The sequence below is a fragment of the Wasmannia auropunctata genome, unplaced genomic scaffold (genome assembly GCF_000956235.1).
Source record: "Wasmannia auropunctata unplaced genomic scaffold, wasmannia.A_1.0 LD336062.1, whole genome shotgun sequence".
Taxonomy (NCBI): domain Eukaryota; kingdom Metazoa; phylum Arthropoda; class Insecta; order Hymenoptera; family Formicidae; genus Wasmannia; species Wasmannia auropunctata.
In genome coordinates, this window is record NW_012026828.1 from 509,105 (window position 1) to 533,207 (window position 24,103).

Sequence of the window (24,103 nt, forward strand, 5' to 3'; positions counted from 1 at the left end):
TAAGGACGTTGCGGAGAAAAAGGTTAATGTAACCCGTGCGACTACCGTTTAATCTGATTCCGAGTTGCAGTTGTAGCCAGCAATCGCGCCTACCACGTTTTACCACATTTTGATGTCAGATACGGCCTGGCCGATAAGAGTGTTATTCATTGGGTCATACTCGAACGTGTGCGTTCGTAGTAACTCCCCGGTATTTGCGTCTATCGTGCGCCTACCTCATCGAACGCTCGCCCAGATCCACGACATCATAGTGTTTCGCATTTAATGCACCGTAAAGCGGGGTTACTTTGTGGCCGCGCTGTTAATACGGGACGATTTTGCCCCGAAAGAGTAGTGAATGGCCTGCCCTGCTGTGTCGATATTAAATACAACGGCGAGCTCGTAATTAACGTTCGGCTAACGCCAAACGTGCAGGCTAATGCCAAGCTTAGTTAATTAATAAATTTAGCTAGTATTAAATAGAGCCATTATGTGCTGTATACTCGGCTGATACGAAATTTAGTAATAAACATTATTAACATTTAATCTACTGAAAGAGCGATGTTTAATGTAAATTATAATTGAGTACTAATGAATAACTAAATATGTATTTGCTGCGAAAAATTATGTTAAATATATACGAAACATCCCAATTTATTTTACTAATTTATAAAAAGTTATTTACGAATCCGCAACGGATTACAACACAGATAAAAAAAAATATTTGAAAAATAATCCCAACTACTGATTTGAATATAAAATAACAAAAATTGCAGAGACACGCGAGAATCAGCATAATTAAAATCGCGAAATCAAATGTTATGATTAATGAATAAAAATCACACACACGCACACTGCACGTATAATACGCACATTGTTGTAAGGAGCGTCACGAGCATATAACTACAGAAAGTTCAGTGGCGCTCGTTGCATATTCAATGGACGGTTTTCCGCGAAGGATAACACTGGCGAATACTTTCCACGCTTTAGCGATTTCCCCAACATTTTTCTCTTGCTTGACGAGCGATGTAACCTTCGCTTTGTCCGCGCCGCGAAGTTCAAGCTCTCGGCGGAATCAGGATGTTCCGATACATCGAGGCGCGGGCAGTATCGTGTAATACGCCGCGATACTTTAGCGAGGCGCTTTACACTCGCTCGAACAAGCAGCACCGGAGTTTACAAAGCGGTTTAAAGTTCCGCAACGGTGAAGAAACTCCGGTTTAATTTGGCGCGCATTAATGCGCCCGCGAGAACTTCACCGGAAACTTCCGTCGCAGCAGCTAGGCCACGCTTTTTCTTCGCGCATCTTTCTATCGATCAGACGGTAGGGAAAAGAAAGAGAACTTCTCGGGCAAACCGATATAAAACTGTTGCACAATAGAATCTATCCTTCGCGCGAAAATTTTATCGGTTTTTAAAATGTCGTGATGATAGAAATTGAACTGACTTGTTCTCTCTCCTTAAACGAATGTCAATATTAATAAATTGTAAAGATAACGTGTCCAAACTGATCATTCTGTTCAATAATTCTTAAGATTTCTGCAAAAAAATTTCGAAATGGAAAAGTTGACCGAAAAAACTGTTAATTTATATCTTTCAGATAAAGATCTTTGTATATTTAGATAAACGTAGCGCTTATTTTAAGAAAAACTTTCTTTTAATAAAAAAAAGTGAAATAAAAAAGAATTGTTAAAATATTCGTTTATTTATGTTCGTGCGCTATAGCTATCTGTCGTTTAACATAAATTCAAAGCGACGCGTTTCAATATTTGTAGTGTCTGTTCTGCGATATACATAGATACGAGTACTTCGAAAGGTTAATATCTATCGCAGTATTGAGTCGCGCGGGGGAATCGATTCCGGTAGAGACAATTCGAATTCACCGACGACGACGATGCTATCACGGAGCGGCTCTCGGATTTCAATCGGAGTCCGCGTCGTGGACGAACGCGCAGCCGAACGTCGGTCGGGGGGAACGTCAGAGCGAGCACGTACACGGCGCGGTGCTTACACGCGGATTTAGCCCCCGAAAAGCTTCCAAGCGAACCGTACACGAATATGAACAAACCGACGCGCCTCGCCGGGGAAAGCCTGGGGGTTGGCGGTTACCCCCAGAGACCAGAGAGAAGGATAAGCGGGAGGAGGAGAGGGATGGGTTTTAGCTTCTCTTTCTCCCGACGCCTCGAGGGGTGAGTTGACTTAACAAAAAGGTCTCGAGCAGCAGTGCTCTCGTATGAATGTTAACGAGGACGCGATCGAAAAGAAAGGAGCGACGAGGATACGAGGGGAAGGAGATGAAACGGATGGGAGGTGATTTCAACCGCGTATACGCAAATAAATCGGGTCAAGAGCGCGAAGGTAAGGCGGGGCGAGGGGCGCTAAACGTGCAGACGAAATGATGCAAGGGATGTGAGAAGCGGGTTTTCAAGAAAAACCCACGGTAAAGAGCGTAGAGCATTACGAGAAACAATGGAACGATCGGCCCAAGTTGCACGGGAAATCGTTTTATTATCGCGACTCGCCTTTCCCGCCCCCTTCCCTCCTGGTTCGCGTCTTAATAAAGCCGACCCGCATTTTTTCTCGTTTTTTAGCAAAAAGCTGCCCGGCCATCCCCGCGGCTCCTCTTTTCTCTGCCTCTTTAAACCCTCCATTATCCTCCTTTTATTGCCCGCGTCTCGAACCGTGGAAGCAGTTAACGCAGGGCCCAATAGAGCCGAACGTAATCTATTAAATAGATAACGCCACCTCCGTTTCTCGTCGAACTTGGCTCTTTTATTCCGCGTTCTTCGGCGAATTTTCACACAGTGCACTCGAAAGAGCGCAATAAATGCGGCTTAAAAAAAAAGAAGAAGAAGAAACAAAGTTTGTGTTATTGGAGACATAGCTTCAAATTTTGTAAGAAAATTATTAGAAAAACAAAATGTTCGACTAAATACGCGTTATTGTATTAATCATGCCGTTTTTCCCGAATTGTACACGGAAAAAATTGCTGTGGATGTTACAACAATTATATTCTCTATGTTTGGAAAAGAAATGCATGTGAATTTAAGTTATATTGATGTTACATGGCATACACTTGTTAAGGTATGCTCATCAGTACGGTTGTCACAACCGTAGTGCTTAGGATAAATAACATTCGGTTAGAATATCTTCATATATGTGGTTAATGTCTCAACCGAAGCATTATTGTTATCTATCTCTAATATTCTGTACAACAAATAGTATATGATTGAGAGATGTAGTAGCACGTCACAACATTGAGGCTGAGAGTTCGGTTAACTATAATATAAATCACTTCCAAAGTATTTTAGTTCTTATAACTCTTTTAAATTGATGGGCGAAAATTATCACAATTATTATGTTGTGACAACAGTAATTTTATTTCCGTGTATAGATGGAAAGCATTTGAAGCTACATTTTTAATCATCTAGACGTAAGACGGAGGAATTTACGCCGATTATATCTGAATGCGGAATCTTCCTCTAGTATCGTTCGAATATTTATACCCGATACTTATCATACTGAAAGAAATGGGAGTATCACCAGAGAATGGAAGGGAGTGAAAGCCGGCGTCGGTGGCTTATTCCGGAGTTATTTTTCACGGAACGTTGAAAAATTGCCGTCACTCCGAAATCGGAAATCGATTACACCGGCTGATTCGAGACGCGCGCGCGGCGGCAGGGGCGGGCGGCGCGGCGAAGCTGATGGCGCTTCCAGGACTCGCTCGCCGACGAAACGCCATCGGCTTCTTCGGAGGAGGCGGAGTGAGGGATGGATCCTCGCTCCTTGACAAGGGATTGACGGTAGATAGAGTCGTACATAAATCGTAGTCACGAGTCGACGAGACGGCGAAGCGAATTAATCTAACGCGAATAAAGAGTTTTTTTTCGCCCGAGCAGCCGAAAGGAGAGGAGAAATTGCACGCGCTTTCGCGATTTGTGATTCGAGAACGGCGGCATTACCGCGCTTGATTCCGTTTGGTGCTGTGTTTGGCGAGTGATTTAATATGCGCCGCTAACTCGTTCGCGGGTACGCAAAGTGCATGTGAAATAAGCGCGATAGATACCGTTCGCTAAGAGAGATATGAAAAGAAAACCGTGCAAGCGCGCGCGCGCGCGCTTTGTACGCTCTCCCGTGTTCTATGCGCGCACTTAATTTCTGCACCGGAAAAGAATAATAATACGCGATTTTATTTGGAGAAAGAAAAGCTTGTAAAAGATATAAATAATGAGAAACAGTTATACACTGCACGAAAAATATTACTGTTGGAATGATGCGCGCGTTGAGAATTCACATGCCTCACATAAATATATAGATCTCGCTGAAATGGATGCTATACACATAATAAAAATTTATACACGTAACCACTATTTCTAAACATAGAAGTTATACTGTTAGCAGAGGTTTGTGTGATTTTTCAACTAGTTAGTAGTCTGCTGAAATCTCTAGTATGCATAAAAGAGGAACAGCCTTGACCATAAGTGAAGCACCCTCAATTTATTACATTTTCTTGAAAAGGTCTAATAAAAGCTGTAAGAAGACTAACAGAATATTAAAATTGTTATAAAAGTAAATATTATTTTTTAATAAGACTACTTTTTAAATTTATTTTTATATTAAATATAGAACGTTTATGTCAATTTGTAGGAATGCTTTATACTTGTGGAAGGCTGTACTAATCTTGTTTCGCGATATATACTTTGTTTAACACTTTAATTCGGGCAATTAATTTTAGCGTTATTATAAAAACGCTGCAACAAAATTAAAGCTAAACTATATCAACTCTCTCATATTAATTAAATAAAAATTACTATTATTTCAGCGTTCAAGACTGAAACGTGCATAACATGCAAAAGTAATAGCAACTTGAACTGTTGAAGATTACGGCAGTAATTATAGCTGGGAAGTTACGTATATAATTTAATTGTATATATACGTATATGTAAATTTTATATTCAGTCTATAGAATCGTGCTATTGAATATTCGAAAGTGAACTACATCTTTCTTCACGTCTCATCTACATTACAGCGCAGTAGTATTATCTTATACCCGGCATTGTTTCAATCAGACAAGCATGCAAAAATTGACAGGACGGCGCCAGAAAATAATTGAAGTGTAATGTATGAGAAAATTCATTCGCACGTATATCTCTTTATCTGTTTATATTCAGTCACACGATAATAGCACAACAACAGAGATTTATTTAATCACGATATCATGCATCAGTATCATGCATCGCAAAATTCAAATTAAAAACATTAACTTTCCGTTTAAAAAGTGTATAAGTAAATTTCTCAAAAGTCACATCACGTTTATGTCAAATTCTGCGAATTGTACTGCGTGATTCAGAAAATATGTATGTAAGTGAGACGAAAAAACGAGGAAAACGGCAATGTACATACATATATACGAGAAAAGCTGGATTTTCAATTACATTCAAAAGCACACCGTTATAGCCTCGCGATACGAATAGAAAACAGGCAAGAATTCGCCCGGCTCGAACTGGGCAATCGTTTTCCGAAGGGGCCTCCCAGAACTAGGTCACGTACGTCGGAAGCGAACATCAGGCGAATTAGAAAATCTTCGCGCCACTTGTCACCGATCGAATTTGCACGAAGGGAAGCGGCAGAACATCCTGTTCTGTCGACGTTCTTTTGCGGGCTGGAAGTAGTGATGGCTGTAATATTTTTATACGCGTTATTTGCGTCCGTTAATTTATATTCATATATGTACCATTCATATGCAGTGAATAAACAAATATTTGCGTGTGTCGAAAACATTTATAATAAAGTTATATATCCACATAATATTCTTGACCGAGATCTTTTACATGAATAAGAAATGCTTAAGTATAAATTATTAAAAAATAATCTGTCGATTGTAAACTGTGAACATAGAATTTCCATTTGATTCTCTATTTTTCTAACGATTTAAAATTAAACATATATAAAGCTATTGGTTATTAGCTATTAATATAATTTTCTACAGCCTCGGTCATAAGTAAATCACTCTCAATTTATTGCATTTTCTTGGAAAAGATGACAATGGAAACCAAAGGAGGACAAAATATTAAAGTTGTCATAAAAATAAATATTATTTTTCAATAAAATTGTTTTTTAACTAATTTGTTCAGATTGTTTTTAGATATAGGACAATTACGTATATTTCTTTTATGACTATAAGGCTGTAGTACAAAATGGGAATAGTTTAATTCTATCAGAACGTATATGAACAATCATCGATTAATATTTCTATATGTATAAAGTTATATAGCGATATCTCTCGCGCAATACACCCGCGCACTTGCTTTAGTTTGCTTGAAAATTGAAATCAAGATTGATTCGAGAGCCATCACTACTAGCGAGGTAGTCGCACGGCGCGGAGAAGATCACGACAATCTCTTATTTTCCGCGCGACCGATCCATTCGGCGCGAATTGGAAAACGCGAGCGGCAAGCGAACGAGATTTTCGCTCGGGCGAGAACACGAGGGTTTCGTTTGGACACGTTCCACCGGCCTGGAAGGCCTTTTCATACAGAGAAACTGGTGCGTGTTACATTCTTCTCCATTCATATCGAGAATACCTGACGACATTAACTTCGAGATTTTCACTTTTAAAATATTTACATTACGCGCACTCATATGCATAATACAAAAATAAATATAACAAACCGAAAATTGCTATAAAACTGAATATATTATACTTTACGGCACTCGTCTTTCTTTTATCTCTCATTTAAAGGATGAACAAAAGCCTATTTAATTATTCTTTTTTAATCTCACCATTCTATCTTAAAGTGTTCCGTTCTAAACGTGGAACGATACAGACATAAAAAATACATCAAAGCTTCTTGCTTGAACTATGAAATGGATCGATCTAATTGCGCACCATGATTTGTTAAAGAAGCTTTACAGTTAAAAGGAAACTCGATCGTTCCTACCGTAATGTAATGAAAAACGCATCGATTACCGCTTAGAGAAAAATATAACTGAAAAAGCGGCGAGCTATAATTAATTAACTCATCGAGAAATATTAGAAAAAATCGTGGAAGCGCAAAATTGCATATATGTGAAGTATATAAATTCAACTTATCTAGAAATGTATCTCATCTTTTTTTTATGATTTAGAATATTCAAAATCAAACTTATATATTCTGCCAAACACATATTACCTATAATAAGAGTTTCATTAAAAATTAAAATACAATGCACCAGATGCACTGATAAGCAGATTAAAAAATTAATAACGACAGAAAATTTCATATATGGATACAATTATTCTCCGTGCTAAAAATTAGGAAAATCCTACTTATTACCGATGTAATTATAAGATAGCATTAGAAACAGTTATAGTTGTTTACTATCAACATGTTATAGGTTTCTAAAAATACAAGGAAAAGATAATCTTACACATCGCGATCCGTTTCCGTTTCGTGGGTTACCGGGACGTGAGGTCGAGGCACTTTATCGATTGCGCTTATCCTCGATGTTACTTAACACCGTGCTCGCCCGTGTCGACGATCGAATCATCAGCGTCACAGGCGCGTCGCTCGTTTAAATTTAGACGGGTGGCGTCGCGCCCGCGCGCCCGATCGCGTGAAACTCATTGAACTCGGCGGGAACGATGCGAGAGGGTTAAAGCATAGAGGGCGAGGAGAAAGAGAGAGGCTGTAACACGGCCCGCGTTTGCACGTGGGTGGGAATCAGATTAGTCACGTAGTGGCGGTTACGAACAAGGAATAACGCGGAAGGGTGATCGCCGCCGTTTGTACACGTTGGTTTCAGGAACGTGCACAGCAAGCTCGTAAAACGAGGGATAATAGACAAATTTTGGTCGGCGAAAATAACAGGGGTTGTACATGTGGAATCGTGTGCTGTAAACGTGAAATCAAAAACATAAAAAAAAATCAAGTAAGATTAAAAAAGATAAATCTGAACAAAAATATAAAAAGAATGAGGAAGGAGAGGAACAAGGAAATGAGAAAACAAAATCTTAAAGGGAATTAAAAAAAAAGATAAAAATGAATAAGAAAAAAAATTAAATAGTAGAAAAAAAAGCGAAAGCGAAAAAGAAAATAAAAAGCAGAAAAATATAAGAATAAAAATAGAGAGAAGTAAAGGGGATGGCAAAATTGGCGTTCGAAAAAGCAACGAAGAGAGAAGCAAGGGAAAAAGACGCAGGGAAAATCGCGGAACTGTCGATATATACGAGCCGGAAAAAAGAAGAAGTAAACGGCTCAAGACGGCGAGGACGAGACGACGGTGGATAACGCTGGCGGAGGGAAATGCGAGGTGAAGAGGCGGACGGGCGGGCGAGGTAATGCGCAGTAAATTGGGGCCGCCGCGTGTTGCCAATGTGCCACAAATCTTCGGCGCCGAGGTCCGTCACAAGCCACGGTCCTCCTCTTCCCGGGTTAGGTGAACGTAGAGAAGTCGTCGATTCGGACGCGCGCGGGGACGTACGCGGGGGGTTTTGCCCGGAGTTGCTGCAGGCGGCCGGTCGTTTGCTGGCACAACGCCGTTCCGCAGCGAAGACCGTGTTCGCCGGCGGAACGACCGTCGAAACAACAATGGACGTCGGAATTATTTTGCTTATCTCACCGGCGCCATATATTCGTCGCATTGACGAAGCTTTACGGTGGAAGGAAACGCGCATAGCGAGCGACGCTCTCTCGCACTGCGAATTTCGCCCTCGTGATTCCTCGAAGCGACCGGAGCGACCGTTAAAATCGCTTGTCACGAAACGGTAAAAATACCGTCGTGCTCGATACTTATTCGATCCTTATTCGTGTTTCAATTCGCGGAATTAGGACAGGCACCGCAGTTTGCGGTATCCAGCAAAATATCTTGTGCGCAGTCTAAACGCGTAACACCGTTTCTGTCATTTCTCTGAATTTCATTATTATTCGACGTGAAAATGTAGTATACTGATCTAATTTGCGTTAATTAGCAAAGAAAGCTGACGTGTAATATAATCTATTTGATTACTTTTAGCACGATCACGTTTCCTTCGATTTTGATTTCGCCATGTCATATTAGTATTTAATAATAGTATTTATTATGTTAAGCTGGGATGAATTCAGATATTTTGATAACAGAATATGCATTTAGTTCTCCTGAGCGTGTTTTAAATATTATCGATATTCCATTAGTATTTAATTGCGGTATTAATTTGCAGCTTGTATTCGAATTTATATTTCAATTCAAAATACGTATTTCTCTCATTAGCCTATCTTTTTATAGAATTTTAAAGAAATAACGAATTCATGCTATTATTAAATTCTTATGTTAATACAAAATCGTATTTATTTAATAATAAATTAATCGTGCAATCATAATTTATCAATACGAAAATAAAATTGTAGCGAAATACCGCTGTATTTCTTATGTTTTAACATCACATTATTTTCTAATGATAGAAATGATTATCGTTTATTTTTCTTAATACGTTATAAATTATTCGTTCACGTGTACATCAATATAATATTTGTGTAAAATACGTTTGCTCGTGTAATAAAATAGATTTAAAATGGACTTGAAGCTATTTACCGAGCCTGATTTCAAATATCTTGACACATATCTCCCAGACTTCTCTCACTTTTTAGCATATCGAAAGACGTAGGAGCATGCTTCAAGGTTGCTGCAGAAGCGTGAGAATTTTTCCTCGAGGAATCTTATCTCGCGGAGAGAAACTCGGCCCGCCTCGGGGACGCGACGCACACTGTAATCACGCGCGTTGCCCACAATTTTTATTATCTCGATATTGTACCGAGTGTATATAATAGGATTACCAATCTATCCGGCGTAAATATTAATTGCCCAGAATGCGCCACGGCGATGTAAGTGGCGGCCGTAAATTGCCCGGCAGCGCCCCTCCCCCTTGCCGCACGTATAAATCCTCGTCGTCGCAGAGCGGCGGCAGGAAGGGGAGAAGAGATGAGATCTCTTCATGGCGCATGCATGTCCCAGGTGGTCCACAACGTCAGTGGAAGTATAACGCAAACTGGCAACCATTTACGATAATTATGGCCAATAGCGAATTACGCAAGTCACGCAAACGACAACTGAACGTTCTCGATGTGAAATGATTCATATTGACAATTCGTGAATAGTTATATCAATGAACTACATTATACATATAATTGCAACAATATTAATAATGTAATAATGTAATTGCATGATAATTATGATAATACAATTGTGATAATACAATATTAATCTTGAAAGATCTTGGAATTAACGGGACGATCATCAAATTTTAATCAATCCTATTATAAAAAAATAAACTAATAATTTTGAGTCGTCGAACAAATTTTAATTTTATACAAACGGGGAAATATTATTCTTGCAGATCGAATCAATTATCTTTCTCTGTTATACATATATGATATACCGAAGATACTCCATACATAATACAAATATATCGATCAATATCCTACTGCAACGAGGTCATACTGTTTTTATTTGCGATCAGTAAGAGCCGGAAATTCCGCTCTTCGTAAAAATTCTAGGAGTGCGAGTAATCGCAAACGGGAGTAGCCACGAGTGAATGACGTCTTTCGGCGCCGCTTCGATGCCGATAGCGGCCACTGCAAATTTTATCGCGCGTTATTCGCGAGGTCAGCCCGATCAAGATCATCCTTCCTGCCGTTAACTAACGTTTTACGACCGCCATCAGGGTAGATTACAAAGTGGCGGGCTATCGAGGTTTTATGTAATTTTTCGAAGAGCCGGCATATTTATACGCTCGCTAAGAGGGAATCGTTTTCGGTTTTATGACGGGCGGAGCAGTAGTAAAAAGCTAATTGCTGAATAACTGAAATGATGCGCGTATACCTGGTTAAAATGTAAAGGAAAGGAGTGGCGAATAAAGATGCGGAAGAATAAAAACGCAGGAATTTCAGTACTAACCTTACTTCTCGTAAAGTTTATAATTTTCAGGGAAATAAAAATATATCAAATACGTACTACTCTTAAGCGATTTAAATTACAAAGAAATACGACAGCTCTTATTTTTATATCTCCTTTGTGAAATAGATGATGGGATATAACGGAACTTTTCAGTAATTAATCATTCCAAGAAATAATTAATTTTTTGTGATGAAGAGTGAATTCTTCTCTGTCGATTTTAATTTCCTCCCCAAGCCCTGAATACTAAAGGCATCCGCAATATTCTCTCGCGATAAAATTAATATGACCTCATCAATGCGATATCGTGCCATTTATATAATTTAATTTTACTTTAATAATTCATCTTCTTATCTCAAGCTCATTTTATGCTCATCTGTCAATCATTTGTCAATAATGTTTATTTTAAGTAAACGTTGTCCTGCGCAACGTTTACTTAAAATAAATATTATTTTAAAATCATTAAACGTCTATATTAAATATATTAATTTTACGGTCATATATATTATTATAAACTAATCTCATGATAAATACAGTATTATTGTGCCGTATTCATCTCGTCTCGTCGCAATTATTTCCATAGAGATACGCATTCAGAACGCGGAAGCCTTCGATGTAAGCGCTGCCAATTCTCCGCCACTCGACTCATACACCGCGACTCCGCGATTCCGGATGAAAACGCAGTCGGGAACGGTATCGAATCCACGACATCCTAACTATCTATCTACTTTTGAGGGCGCACAAAGCCTCTTTTGAGTCTCGGCGGCGCAACGCGAGCGATTCTGACTTATCTATCGTTTGGGTTACCGCGCGGTTCTTCCTCACGCCCGCCTGTGTACGTGCGTATGTGGCGTGCACGCACGCGAGTATCACGTGTGCGCGCACATACATATGTCTATATAGCTGCAAAGGGAATGGATGGAAAGGGAGGACCGCGAAGGCAGAACACTGGAAACGCAACTGCGATGACGGCTGCATGGATTGGGTGCACTGGGGTGTATGATAATCGCACAGGAATAGAGAGGACACGTCGTCGTCTCTTCCCTCCAACCCCCCGCCGAATCTTCGTCGTTTCTCCCCATGACCTTCCCGTGTGTCTCAGCCGCGACCCCTCTTGAACACGTCGCTCTGAAATTGCTTCTCGAGATTCCGCCGCTCGTTAATGCTCGCATGCGTTCAATGCGTCGCTACATTCTAACCCTATCGGGCGCTAGCCAGCCCTTTCTCCTTCTCTTCCTTTCGCTTCCTCGTCTTCCTTCATTTACGCGCTCATTGATGCACTCATCCGGCATCGAGGTACTGTGCTTTGCTTCGACGAAAAGTCTTTAATAAATTGCGGTGAATCGTTAAGCAATTACAAAAATTAACGAAAGGTAATTCTGCTCCGGTTTAATTTTGTCAAGTTTTCCCTGTCATTTTATTAGATTAAACAAATTTTTTAATCTTTCTTTTTCTTTCTCTTTCTCTTGGTAAAAATATTCGTAAAATATTCGTAAAAAAATTATGTTTGTATACACGTTTGCAGTGTAATTTCAAGATTCTCGTGTATCTCATTTGGTTCCATGATTCAAATATTAAAGTTTTGTAACCGTACCGTGAACAACGTCGCGGATACTCGAATTTTTTTTGTTCGTTTTTTTTTCTCAGCCCAGGATTTATGAACAGAAAATAACGCCCCTCGCGCTTCGGGCCGCGCCGGCTGGCCATGCCTCGGCAATGAGGGTTTTTCTTCAACTTCCGCGATCAGTTACACGTCGTCGGAGATTGCAGCTGGGCTCGTACAGTCGGGCTAATATGCGAACGTGGAAATGGTCCCGAGAGAAATTTGTAGACGCGCTGTGGCGTCGGCGCCTGAACGGAATTCTTTTCGACGGGAGTATTCAAATCCGAGAAAAGCCATTCCGGTAACTTTCACTGTCACGCGTGTGCCCCACAAAAAGAGACGATAGAATGACAAAAAATACAAATATAATTGAAACCATAAGAATGAAGACATGTACACAAATCGGACAGTTTAAAAATTCTGTACATCCAAGAATTGTCATAGAAACAAAGCTCACAATAGGAATAAAACTCACACAAATAGAGGAAAACGCAACAGTTAGATGTTGATGCTCAATATAATACTATTTTTATTTTTAAAATTTCAGCTATAGTAAACTTGTTTCCGATTACTTTTTGACTTTATAAAGAGCGCAAACTTTATGATCAAATAATATTAAATTGATCTTTCAAATTCAATGATGATGCTACAAGCATCTTAAAACGCGGCAATGAACTTACATTGCGAAGAATATTATCTCAGTTACGATTCGAAAATCTGGAATTCTCTCAATCCTATCCAGAGCAGGTGTTTTATCTATTTGACCATCCTGAAGCTGTAGTAATATTTATTGCAATAACCAATGTTAATAAACAGGAATTTATACTTAAGCGAGCGAGTGTAAATAACAACAAAAATTTCAATCAGGCCACTAAAGTATCAGCATACAAATAGAGGAAAACGCAATATATAGCCAAGGTTAGTTGCAATAAATATTAGCACAGCTTCAGTGGTCGAAGATAAATATGTAAGACACCCGTCCCGGATAGGATCGGGAGGTTTCAGGTTTTAATCTTGGCTGTGGTAATATTTTTCACAATAAGTTCGCAACAGTGTTTAAGATACTTGCATTATCGCATCATCGTCGAATTAAAAAATCAATTTGATATTTTTATCTGCAGAATTTGCATGTATATGGATATTAGAGCTAAAAATATAATTGTCTATCAATTAAGATATTTAAACACGTCAAAGTCATTCATTAATCATCGTGTATATTATACGTACACATATATATATATATTTTATATATATATATATATATATATATATATATATATAAAATAAAAGATATTTCCAAAGTTGGCGAATAGAACGTGACATTTTCTCAGAATTTATGACAAAGATATTGACTAAGCATTTATAAAAAAAAAATAAGATTCTTGTTACCGAGGAATTACCGAGAAGCTGTGCCGCATTGCAACATAGCGAAATACATACCCACACTCACATACACGCCGACGGGTTCTCCTAAATCAATTAGCACGAGAACGGTTTAATTCTACGAGCGTGCTACGGTATGTTCCCGGACTTAACATGCCGGCCGAAACCTCCCATCCATCTCGCGGGGTTTTCCAGGGTTTACGGCAACAACGATCTCCCGCCCTCCTGCGCATACACGTCACGGCCACTTCCACCCTCGTTATTAACCTCTTCGAGGCGATTTTTGTACTACGTTTAAAATTTATAGAAGAACATACGCGCGCTAGAGTCCAGCATGGCTGCGACATACTTAATTAAGTTCCTAAAAAAAACGCGACTAAAATAAAGTGACAACATAAACTCGAGTAGAGATCTTTTATCAGATAAATAATTGATTAACGGTGCAAAATAATCTCACGCTCGTGCACATCAGGTATTTTTTCTTGTGCAATGAAAAAATAGAGTTTATAACTGTAATCTTGATTTCTACAGCAAGTAATAATTTCTTATATTAATTAAATAACGCATTACTTGCTCGTATTATACACACACATATGTGCACACACGGACATTTTACTTTCAAAGGAAGAATCTTTTGAAAAAACATTTCGTTTGCCATTGCAATTTTCCAACGCAAAGCCAGCCAGCCAGCCAGCCAGCCACAATTACACAACGGTGGTGCCCACCGATGTGACAATTTAAAATGTGCTCGCCGCAAAGTTAAAGAGAACATGCGGAAGGCGGCGAGATGCAAAACTGGCTTCTGCCCGCGGCGAGTCGCGACTCCGCGAGAGATTCTACGGGATGCCGTCGCGCGTAAATATCCACACGCGTTGTAGCCGGCCCCTTAATTGGCGCAAAGATCGTGGAGGGGAGGTTCCCGAGGGGGGGACTTACCCGCGGCAAGGAACCGCGGTCCGAAATCGTAAATACTTTCTCGCACTCACCTATATTTCGCGCGACGACGGCGCAGCCGTTGGTTAAGAGCCACGCAAGTAGCAGACTGCCGAGGATCGGAGCTCCTCCTTTCCGTCGACCCTTGCGGCACTCCATCGTGAGGTTCCGAGCTCCGACTACGCCTGAAAGCAGAGAAAGAAACGAATTACGCCGCTGTTCATTGGGGCGTGCTGCTTCCCCGATGGCGCTCCTTGCATTTCGCGCGAACTATATAACGCTCACCCCCCCGAGTGCATCGCGATTTCCGAGAACGCATACGTTCGGTGTATATGCCAAGATCGGACGGCGCAGCACCGCGTTATTATTATTGCGTTTACGTAAATCGCATACTTTACCAGTAGGCGACCATTCTTACGCCCTTTATCTTCTTCGTTCATTTTTTCTTTGCGCCCGTCGACTTACGATCGCGATTACATGGAAATCGCGATGTTCGCGACCAGCGGAAGTACATTCAAGTGAAGGTACATACGGTGCACGTCATAAATTAGATTAAAGTATAGATAGATATGTTGCATAGATATAAGTATTTGGTATGTTGGAATTGAGAAAACTTGCGTATCGTGTGTACATCAAATATTTCTTAACAATGATGCAAATGATTATTTTTATCTTTATAAGAAATATTTGATATACACATTTGATATTGCAAGTTTTCTCATGTATATATATATATATATATATATATATATATATATATATATGAATGAAGATAAAGTCTTATTAAAAGTTGAATTTGTTCAGATTTGAATTATTGCACTAATAGATCCAAATAAGATCCACTGGTCATCTCGTGTTTTATGTTATTTTTCAAACGTAACGCGTATGCCTTGTGATTCCTGGGATCGCAGCTCACCACCCTAATTCATGTTATTTCACCCGTTGCAACGCACACTGTTTTTATTCGATAGAATCGCGTCGTGTTCGCGCGGTCTGCAAATTTCGGAACGCTGACACCAAAATTGTTTTCCTTTTTCGCCTTCGTTAACCTACATTCACGCGAACGCACACATATCCCCCAAACCCCCTTCGCTTCGCCAGACGCGCGGATTAAGCTGATTTATAGTGTTTACCGGCGATGCTCGCTCGATTTTTCCTGCGGCGTCGCGCGTGCGCCCCGTCGACCTATCAGCTTGTCGACAAAAAAAAACACCATGCGGAATTGCGACGAAAAAGAACGGGAGTCGCGTCGGGTTGCTGCCGAAGGGGGTAGCAGGTGACTCGTGTGGATTACGCGTGAAATTGTGCATTTTCGCAAACGTGGCGAATGTTAAATCTTGGGTAGAATTCATGTTGATTATAGTAAAAAAGAATTAACGGAAAAAAAGATGAAAAATAGTATAAACTTATATAAAAGAATGAGAAAATGAAACATATATCAAATATTTTATTTGAAAAATATTATAAAATATAAGGACATTTCAAGAAGTTAGGAAACTTTTATTTTTTAATTAATACATATCGATACTTTTCAAATATTGTGCAGATATATTACGTCAGTGTCAATCATTTAAGATGCTTGATCTTTAAGAAAAAAATTCAGATACATATATCGTTATCTTCTGCAAAATATCGAAGAATTTATACACAATTATGATATGTGACCAATTATTGTTTTAAAGAATTATTTAAATTATTAGTTTATATCAATATTGTCATTAATTGTTCTCTTTTCATTTTAAGCCAGAAATGTTTTTTCTCAAACGGTATCTCGTAACTGAACACGTTGAAAAGAAAATTTAGTAACTTTTCAACACACATTTTAAATCTCAGAGATGTTAACAAGATTCCATTAAAGAATACTCAGAATCTCTCGGACTGAAACTTGTATAGGAGGTAAGTACATCGCGAGCCAACCGGCAATCGTCTCGATTATGACCGAGAAAGGAAGTTCACATCGAGCCGCAACCGCCGCGTGGCATCACGGCGGACCACTCCGCAGATTGCATCGGCCGGATTGCAGCGGTATTTCCGCGGACGCGGAAGTACAGCGACGCGGGATATCTGGAGTGCTGCCAGTTCGTTTCGAGAGTGGACCGCGTTAATTTTTCCGACGTGACTAATTAAGTCCCCCCTCCCTTTCACCCTCTCGCGCGCCTAGTCTTTCACGCGCCTTCTTGATGCCGCCGGCATTCAACACTTAATACGACGACGAACGTGGAAGCCACGTAGCAACGCGATTATCGCCGAAACATCTGTAAACTCCCGGTGTAACGACGATAATTGAATGCGCTGGCTGTCCCCTTCTCTTCCCTTTCGTTGGTGCAACATGCACAACGCGCATCCTCGCGTATACGTACCATGCATTACGCATAATTAATCCGACGATGCTATCTTCTCTAACCTCGTATCCGCGCGTTCATCGCGCGGAATAGAATCGGCGGTGCCGCTATTCTCCTTTCATCAATGTTGCCCTCCCTTTCCTTCCTTAACCGCAATGCTGCAATACGATGTGCTGCATGCGTGTGCCGATATACGCCGCCGTACGCTGCGATAATCGCGATAAGCTCGATGACAACGCGATTCCCATCTCCGAGGTCGGCGCGCGGTCGAGGAGAGAAAGATCATTTATTAAAAATGAAAGGGAAAGAAAAGGGAGAGTGGGAGCAGAAGAGATGTATATGCGCCCGACACAATCGAGCGAGTAGTAATCTACTGGCGACCATATCCTGTTATTTTTTTTTACCTTTAGTACTATTCCGCCGCGGATTTTTCAGATCAGTAATCGAGCACTTGGAAGGAATTCCCAACGACGCATTTCGCGGTGCACCTTCGGAGGCTCTTGGAAGCTTTTATCGAAACGAACTATCGCCACATTCAATTCTCGAGTCGATCTCTAAAAAAAAAAAATACTATCGACTGCAACGAGGTGCTTGCATAGTTGGCACCAAAATTGTACGCCAAAAAGGTACAATGAAAGTAAAAGTAGAGCAAACCATTTTCTGGAATAAAATACTTATTGAGGCGATTTGCTTGTGAAATACTTTCGAAAAATATTAAAGGATTGCTAATTTTTGGAATATAATATAATATTAATGTTTTTTAAATTTGTAGTCTACAATTTTATATTTTTAGTTTCCAAGCATTTATATTTTAGAATCGTGATATTTTTATTAAAGATCTCCAAATACATAAGATATGAAAAATTAAAGAAATTAAAAAATTTTAATTTTATTACAAAAAATTTTTATGAATTACATCCGATATTATATATTCAATAATTAATATTTGAAATCAAGAAGTATGTTTTTCTTTTATATTGAATAAATATTGCAATAAAGATTTTCCCAAATTTTCTTTAATTCTAAGCGTTTTAATTTTCTAAAAAATTAAAAAGATTCACTTTAAAAATGGATCACTGTAAAGGGTCAAAATATAATTCACATAACTTCTGTGGAATCTCTTCTAATTTTCTAAATTTCCTTAAATTTCCTTAATGAAGACGCTTGTGGCATCTTACGTTACCTTCAACATTATACTTTAGAATTCTTAAAGTATGAGTGTAGTGATAAAGTGCCAGAAGTAATTTTCTACCGTTTAATCGCATTATTAACACCTTGACGGAAGTAATTATAGTGATGAAATTTATTTTACATTTAACACTGTTGGCCACGTAAAGTTTCAGTAAACGAAGGACGCGTCCTCTCTTCTGGTACTTAGAACGTAATAAATAATTCAATAATAATTTCCACATCCCGTCGGACTGTGTCAGGACGAGAGAAGTGACGCCGCCGCAGCCGCCCCGCCGCCACTACTATACCGCCGCCGCCGCCGCCGCCGCCGCCGCCGCCGCCGCCGTCCGGATGAAAACATAAATCTACATATTATTAAAGCAGCGGCGATCAAAGCGATCGAAATAATGCAGATTATCAGAAAACGCCGTTGCCGCGGCAATTTCTGCAGGCACTTAAAATCATTTCGACGCCTCTCGCCGATGAATATTGAACAGCCACGCACCTGCCGGCCGCCTCTCCCCTTTCCAATCACTCGTCTCCCCTTCATCCCTCCGGCCATCCCCCGTCTCTCGTTTCGCAATGATTTCAAGCACGAACTCGTCCATCATCGACGAACCCCCGCGCAAAATGATGCTCGCAACGAATTGGACGATTGCGAGAGAGCGCTACGTGCAATGAGCACGGGGGGGGGGAGGGAGGGAGGGAATCAAAATTATTTGTTGAAAATCACATTATCGCATCGGCGGAGAGAGACAGTGTACCGCGACCGCGACCTCGCGAGTTTCAATTTTACACCCAGGCGCATTTTAATGCACGCCGCGCAAAGCCCGGGGCGCCGATCGGCGCGCAATTAAAAATAATTGACGACGACAACGAGCCGATGTTATGGGCCGGAGGCGACCGCACGGGAAATTAACTCGCAATTCTCTCCGCGGAAAATTCACCGCGAATCTGGCACGTCGAACGACGACGAGAGCCTAGTACTCGAGAACGCGAACGGCGTTGCAAGAGCCTTTAAGGCGTCTTATCGTTAATCCCTGAAACAATATTGTGAATAACGAAATATTTCGTCTTATATTCATTCGGAAATTTAAATTAAATACTATCTGAAATGTTAATTTAATTGTATATTGATCTTTATATATATATATATATATATATATATATATATATATATATATATTCCACAGAAATTATGTGAATTATATTTTGAATCTTTTGCAGTGATCCATTTTCAAAGTAAAATCTTTTTAATTTTTTAGAAAATTAAAACGTTTAGAATTGAAGAAATTTGGGAAAATCTTTATTGCAATATTTATTCAATATAAAAGAAAAACATACTTCTTGAATTCAAATATTAATTATTGAATATATACTATCGAATATAATTCATAAAAATTTTTTTATAATAATAAAATTAAAATCTTTTAATATGTCTTTAATTTTCTATATTTTATGTATTTGGAGATCTTCAATAAAAATATCACGATTCTAAAATATAAATGCTTGGAAACTAAAAATATAAAATTAAAGAATACAGATTTAAAAATATTTATATATATATATATATATATAATATATACGCGGAATCAATGGAGCATACGTTATACATAGAATTCCGCGCGATTAAGGTTGAATGCAGCATTCAATCTTGTGATAACTCAAACTCGAAATCGATATCGCAACATCAACGTGTCTTCGACAGAATCGTCGATTTTCAAATGTCGCCTATATATGTATATCCTTTTGTTTCGACCGCAAGAGCTTGGAAGGAACAGCTATGCACGAAATAGATGAGAATGAAGATGAAGAGAAAATCATGGAGGACGAGGAGAAGGAGGAAGAGGAGGAGGAAGCCGCTCGGTTGGCTATATACACACTGCATGCGAAAATGTCGGGCGCAATTTCTGAAATTCCGTCGTGTCGCTTCCTCGTGCCACTCGAATGCCGCTGCACTCGTCTCCCTTCTCCTCGCCACCCTCCCACCCTTCTCTCTCTCCAGCGTCGATCTTTCTTCCGCTTCATCCTCGTCTCTGTCTTGCTTCTGCCGGAGTTCATCGCGAGCAGACATCCTCGGTGCGACGCGACGCGACGCGACACGACGCGACGCGACGTGAAACTGACACGGTGCTTTGAAAATTTCAACAGCCGATATCAGGCTCTGTAACCCGAACAGAAGCCAAATAATACGAGCAGCTATCAATTTGATCTCGGTCTCATCTTTATCAGATTAAAGACTTGTACGTGTTCATTAACGGTTGTGAAATAGTAATCAATCTGAATAAAATTTGGAAGGCATTCAGTAATTACTGTTACAAATGTGAATGGCTTCTAATTTTATACAAAATGCTTTTAATATGTATGTAATAATATACTAGGAAAATGCCACATGTTTTTATTATGGAGTATACAGTCTATAATTAATGTTGGTTGTGGAAAAATAATTACGGATCAATTACATATAATCAAAATATAATCAAAAAATGAGACTGTTCGAGAAAACGTTTCTCAAATGAATGAAGAAAATTGATCATCATTCAATTTCATTAATTTGAATTGATGTATTCCTACTTCTTAAGGCTTTTATTATTAGAAAATCGGGTTATAACTGATCTGCATCGATAAGATTTTCATGCATGTGTAATAACAGAATCGAGAGACGAAATATAGTCATCGCTGCGAGGATCGTGCAGTTTCTACGATTCGCCCGGAAAATGCAAATTCGTTACCTACGGAGAAAATGCAAATGCAAAAAATGCAAATTCGATATCTTCGACTTTGAGAACGATTCTCTCGGAACGAAGACACTTGCTGGAATCGTGTAATACCTATTTGAAATTGGACGCTATTTCAAGCGTGACATGGATGAGTTTATCGAATGTGGCGAAGTCTTTTATTGCTCTCGTGCTTTCTGGTAGAACATATATTCGTGTGTGACACGAACTTTCAAATCGACTCAGAAGCCATCACCGCAATATACATGTCATAAAATTTAAGACGACTCTGTCTTTCAAGGGAAACTCGTGTGGAATTATAATAAATAATTATCACATAATATTGTATTATTGTAAAATTAATAAAATTATAATAATTACAATATATAATATTATATACATGTAATAAATTAAATAATGAGCACTTTGCGTAACTACGATAAAATTTGTTACAATACGACCGAATAATTCGAAATAAATCATTTGGAATTTGATATCAGATATGAAATAAATGTCATTCATGGAGAGTTACGAAACAAAAAATCAGTGGAATGAACTTGATTCGCAGAAATTTACCTAACGCAAAATGACGATAACGGGACAAGGGACGGTATTGCATTCTCGTTAAACTTCAGACACAACGAGTTCAAATTAAAATCGCGCAAAAAGGCCAGGCATCTCGTCCAAGATGCGCGGAGCAAAATTAGAAAACTGTCAAATTAGTCTTGATTCATTCACGAAGCGCGTATTTACCGTGTAAATAACCTCCACGGTATTTCGTGCAGACAGAGGTCGAGCTTCGTTCTGGAGTCGGTGCTTCGTCGAAGCATAAAATGATTATGAGCAAGTACCGTAAAGCGCCTATAATTTCAAAGGAACCGGGAGGCCGGGCAGCCATCGGCCTGGCCTTAAGGAAGAAGGTGGACGAAGGAACGCGGCTGCCAAAAGATAGTGGACGACGTGGATGCCTGGCGGGCAGACTCCGCAACTCTTTTGCGTTACAGCTTCCATTAACGAAGCGATTAACGTTAATTTATGTAATACAAAAGGACATGTAAAAATTGCTTCAATATTCTGCAATACATTTATTTCTTTCGAAAAAAAAGTATGTATGAATTATCATTAAACAATGTACAGGTAATATATTTTATAAGGATTGCACTGTATGTATTATGAGACGTATTTTTAAGGAAACCGTGAATATTTATATTACAAAAAATATAAAACGTTAACGCATAATATTGGAAATAAGAAAAAAAAACGAAAAGATTGAGAAATGGGAAAAAAATTGGTAATATAATTTCATCTTGGGAGGGAAATAAAACTAGAGCTGTCAACGTCGTGTCTCACTAATAAATGTGATCTCGCCACGAATGCGACGCGCAATACACTTAAGTGTAATGAAGTGCATAGGTTATCGAATGAGTGATATACGACCAAGTAGCTTTTTTTCTCTCTCCTCTTAGCTCTTTATTGATCTTGCAAGAGTGCCGAGTGTAATAAGTAATGGAGTTATAAGCAAGTTAGCTTATATCTCATGATAGAAACGTCAGCCAGTAATAAGTAACATACTTTCGCTTGAAATGTCGAGACATAAACCGTCTTCCTGCTAACATCGATTTTATCATCAGCGACATGATATATGGATCGCAAGCGATGCAGCATTACGTGCAATATAGAAAATATAAGGAAATTATTGAAAATTTTATTGAAAAAGTCTGATAAAAATTCGTGATAAAAAATAAATCGTTTTTGATCAGCGTAAAATTATATATACGTATACAGAATGGATCATTTCAAAAAGTATATGTAATCAATAAATATGACTATCATTTCAAATTTTAGCAATTTCACTTTCAAAAAGAACATTGAAGAGAATAAAAATGTTTAATAATGTAATTATCTCTTTTTACTTAATATTCTCGAAAATTTAGAAGAATATAATTAATGTGCGTGCACAAATTTGCAATGCATATCCTGGAAATATATGATCACATTTACGATAGCTATCTCGCGACGAAAATATCATTTTCTCACATGTCTGAAAGTTGCAGTTTTCAATTCGCGACAAGGGGGACTAAATCGCTATCAAACGGCGGATGTCATCGACATCGAGGGAAGACGCATCGCGATCCGTGCCATAAAAGGAAAAATTACGCGAACGCCGCGGGTAACGATTATATTATTCGCCCCCTCCGGAAGACTTGATCCCCACTGCGTGTCCCGCGTGCACGATCCCGGCTTAGGGGTGCTTCACGAAACGAGGGCTCACTTTTCACTTAAGGACTAGCTCGGGGTCGGGGCCCGTCTAACTGCCCCGTATTATTCGTTATTACGGCGTGCATGATGCGCGAGGGTGGTGGGCGGTATCACTGGTAAATCTGAAAGAGGAATAGGGAAAAAGAACGAGATAAATGCGATTTACTCATACTGCCGCGATTCGTTACGGTTATATATGAAAGAGAAACATTTTAAAACTCATATTTGATTCACTGGACACGTTTCTATTTTAGTGAAAACAATACTCGTATATAACACGCTCGTTTTTCAAATCATTATTTCAGAATAAAAAAGTTCCTCTGCTGAAATATAAGAACAATTTTGCTGAATCTAGATCTGAAAATAATTTTTGTTCAATAATCAAAATAATTTTATGCGAGAGTCAAGATGATTGCTAGAATATCAAAAGATCGTTTTACAGCAATACTTATTAGTTTTAACACTCCAACCAATTATTTTGATGATTCAACAAAAAATTATTTTCAGATCTGTTTTTAGCAAAATTTTTAGACCTTTCAACAAAATTATTGTTTTTTCCGTATATATGAAATTTTTATACAGCTCTCTTCAGGTATATAAAAAATAGAAATTAAATAGCATATACCGCTATTTAATCACACACTGCATTTCGTGTTTGGAAATTAAATCGAAAGTAAGATGTTACATTGAAACTTTCTAATTTTTATTAATACGTGAATCAAGTTGGTTCTCGAATATAAATTGGCAAAAAAAGGAAAAAGAGTGAAACACAAGGCGAGCTCTAGTGACGTGATGATATGTTCGCCCGT

At 39.0% G+C, this 24,103-nt stretch overlaps 1 protein-coding gene across 1 annotated transcript in view; it reads right to left on the bottom strand.

The window, feature by feature from the left end:
* The window catches only part of LOC105450375 (latrophilin Cirl-like), a 275,071-nt gene extending 257,414 nt beyond the window's left edge, over positions 1-17,657 (bottom strand). The window contains exons 1-2 of the mRNA XM_011690169.1: positions 17,553-17,657; positions 14,860-14,991 (exon numbers count right to left, since the gene is read on the bottom strand). Coding sequence (XP_011688471.1) covers positions 14,860-14,965 — 106 coding nt within the window. The 5' untranslated portion in view covers positions 14,966-14,991; positions 17,553-17,657. The remainder of the gene's footprint in view (positions 1-14,859; positions 14,992-17,552) is intronic.
* Positions 17,658-24,103: the final 6,446 nt, after the last annotated feature.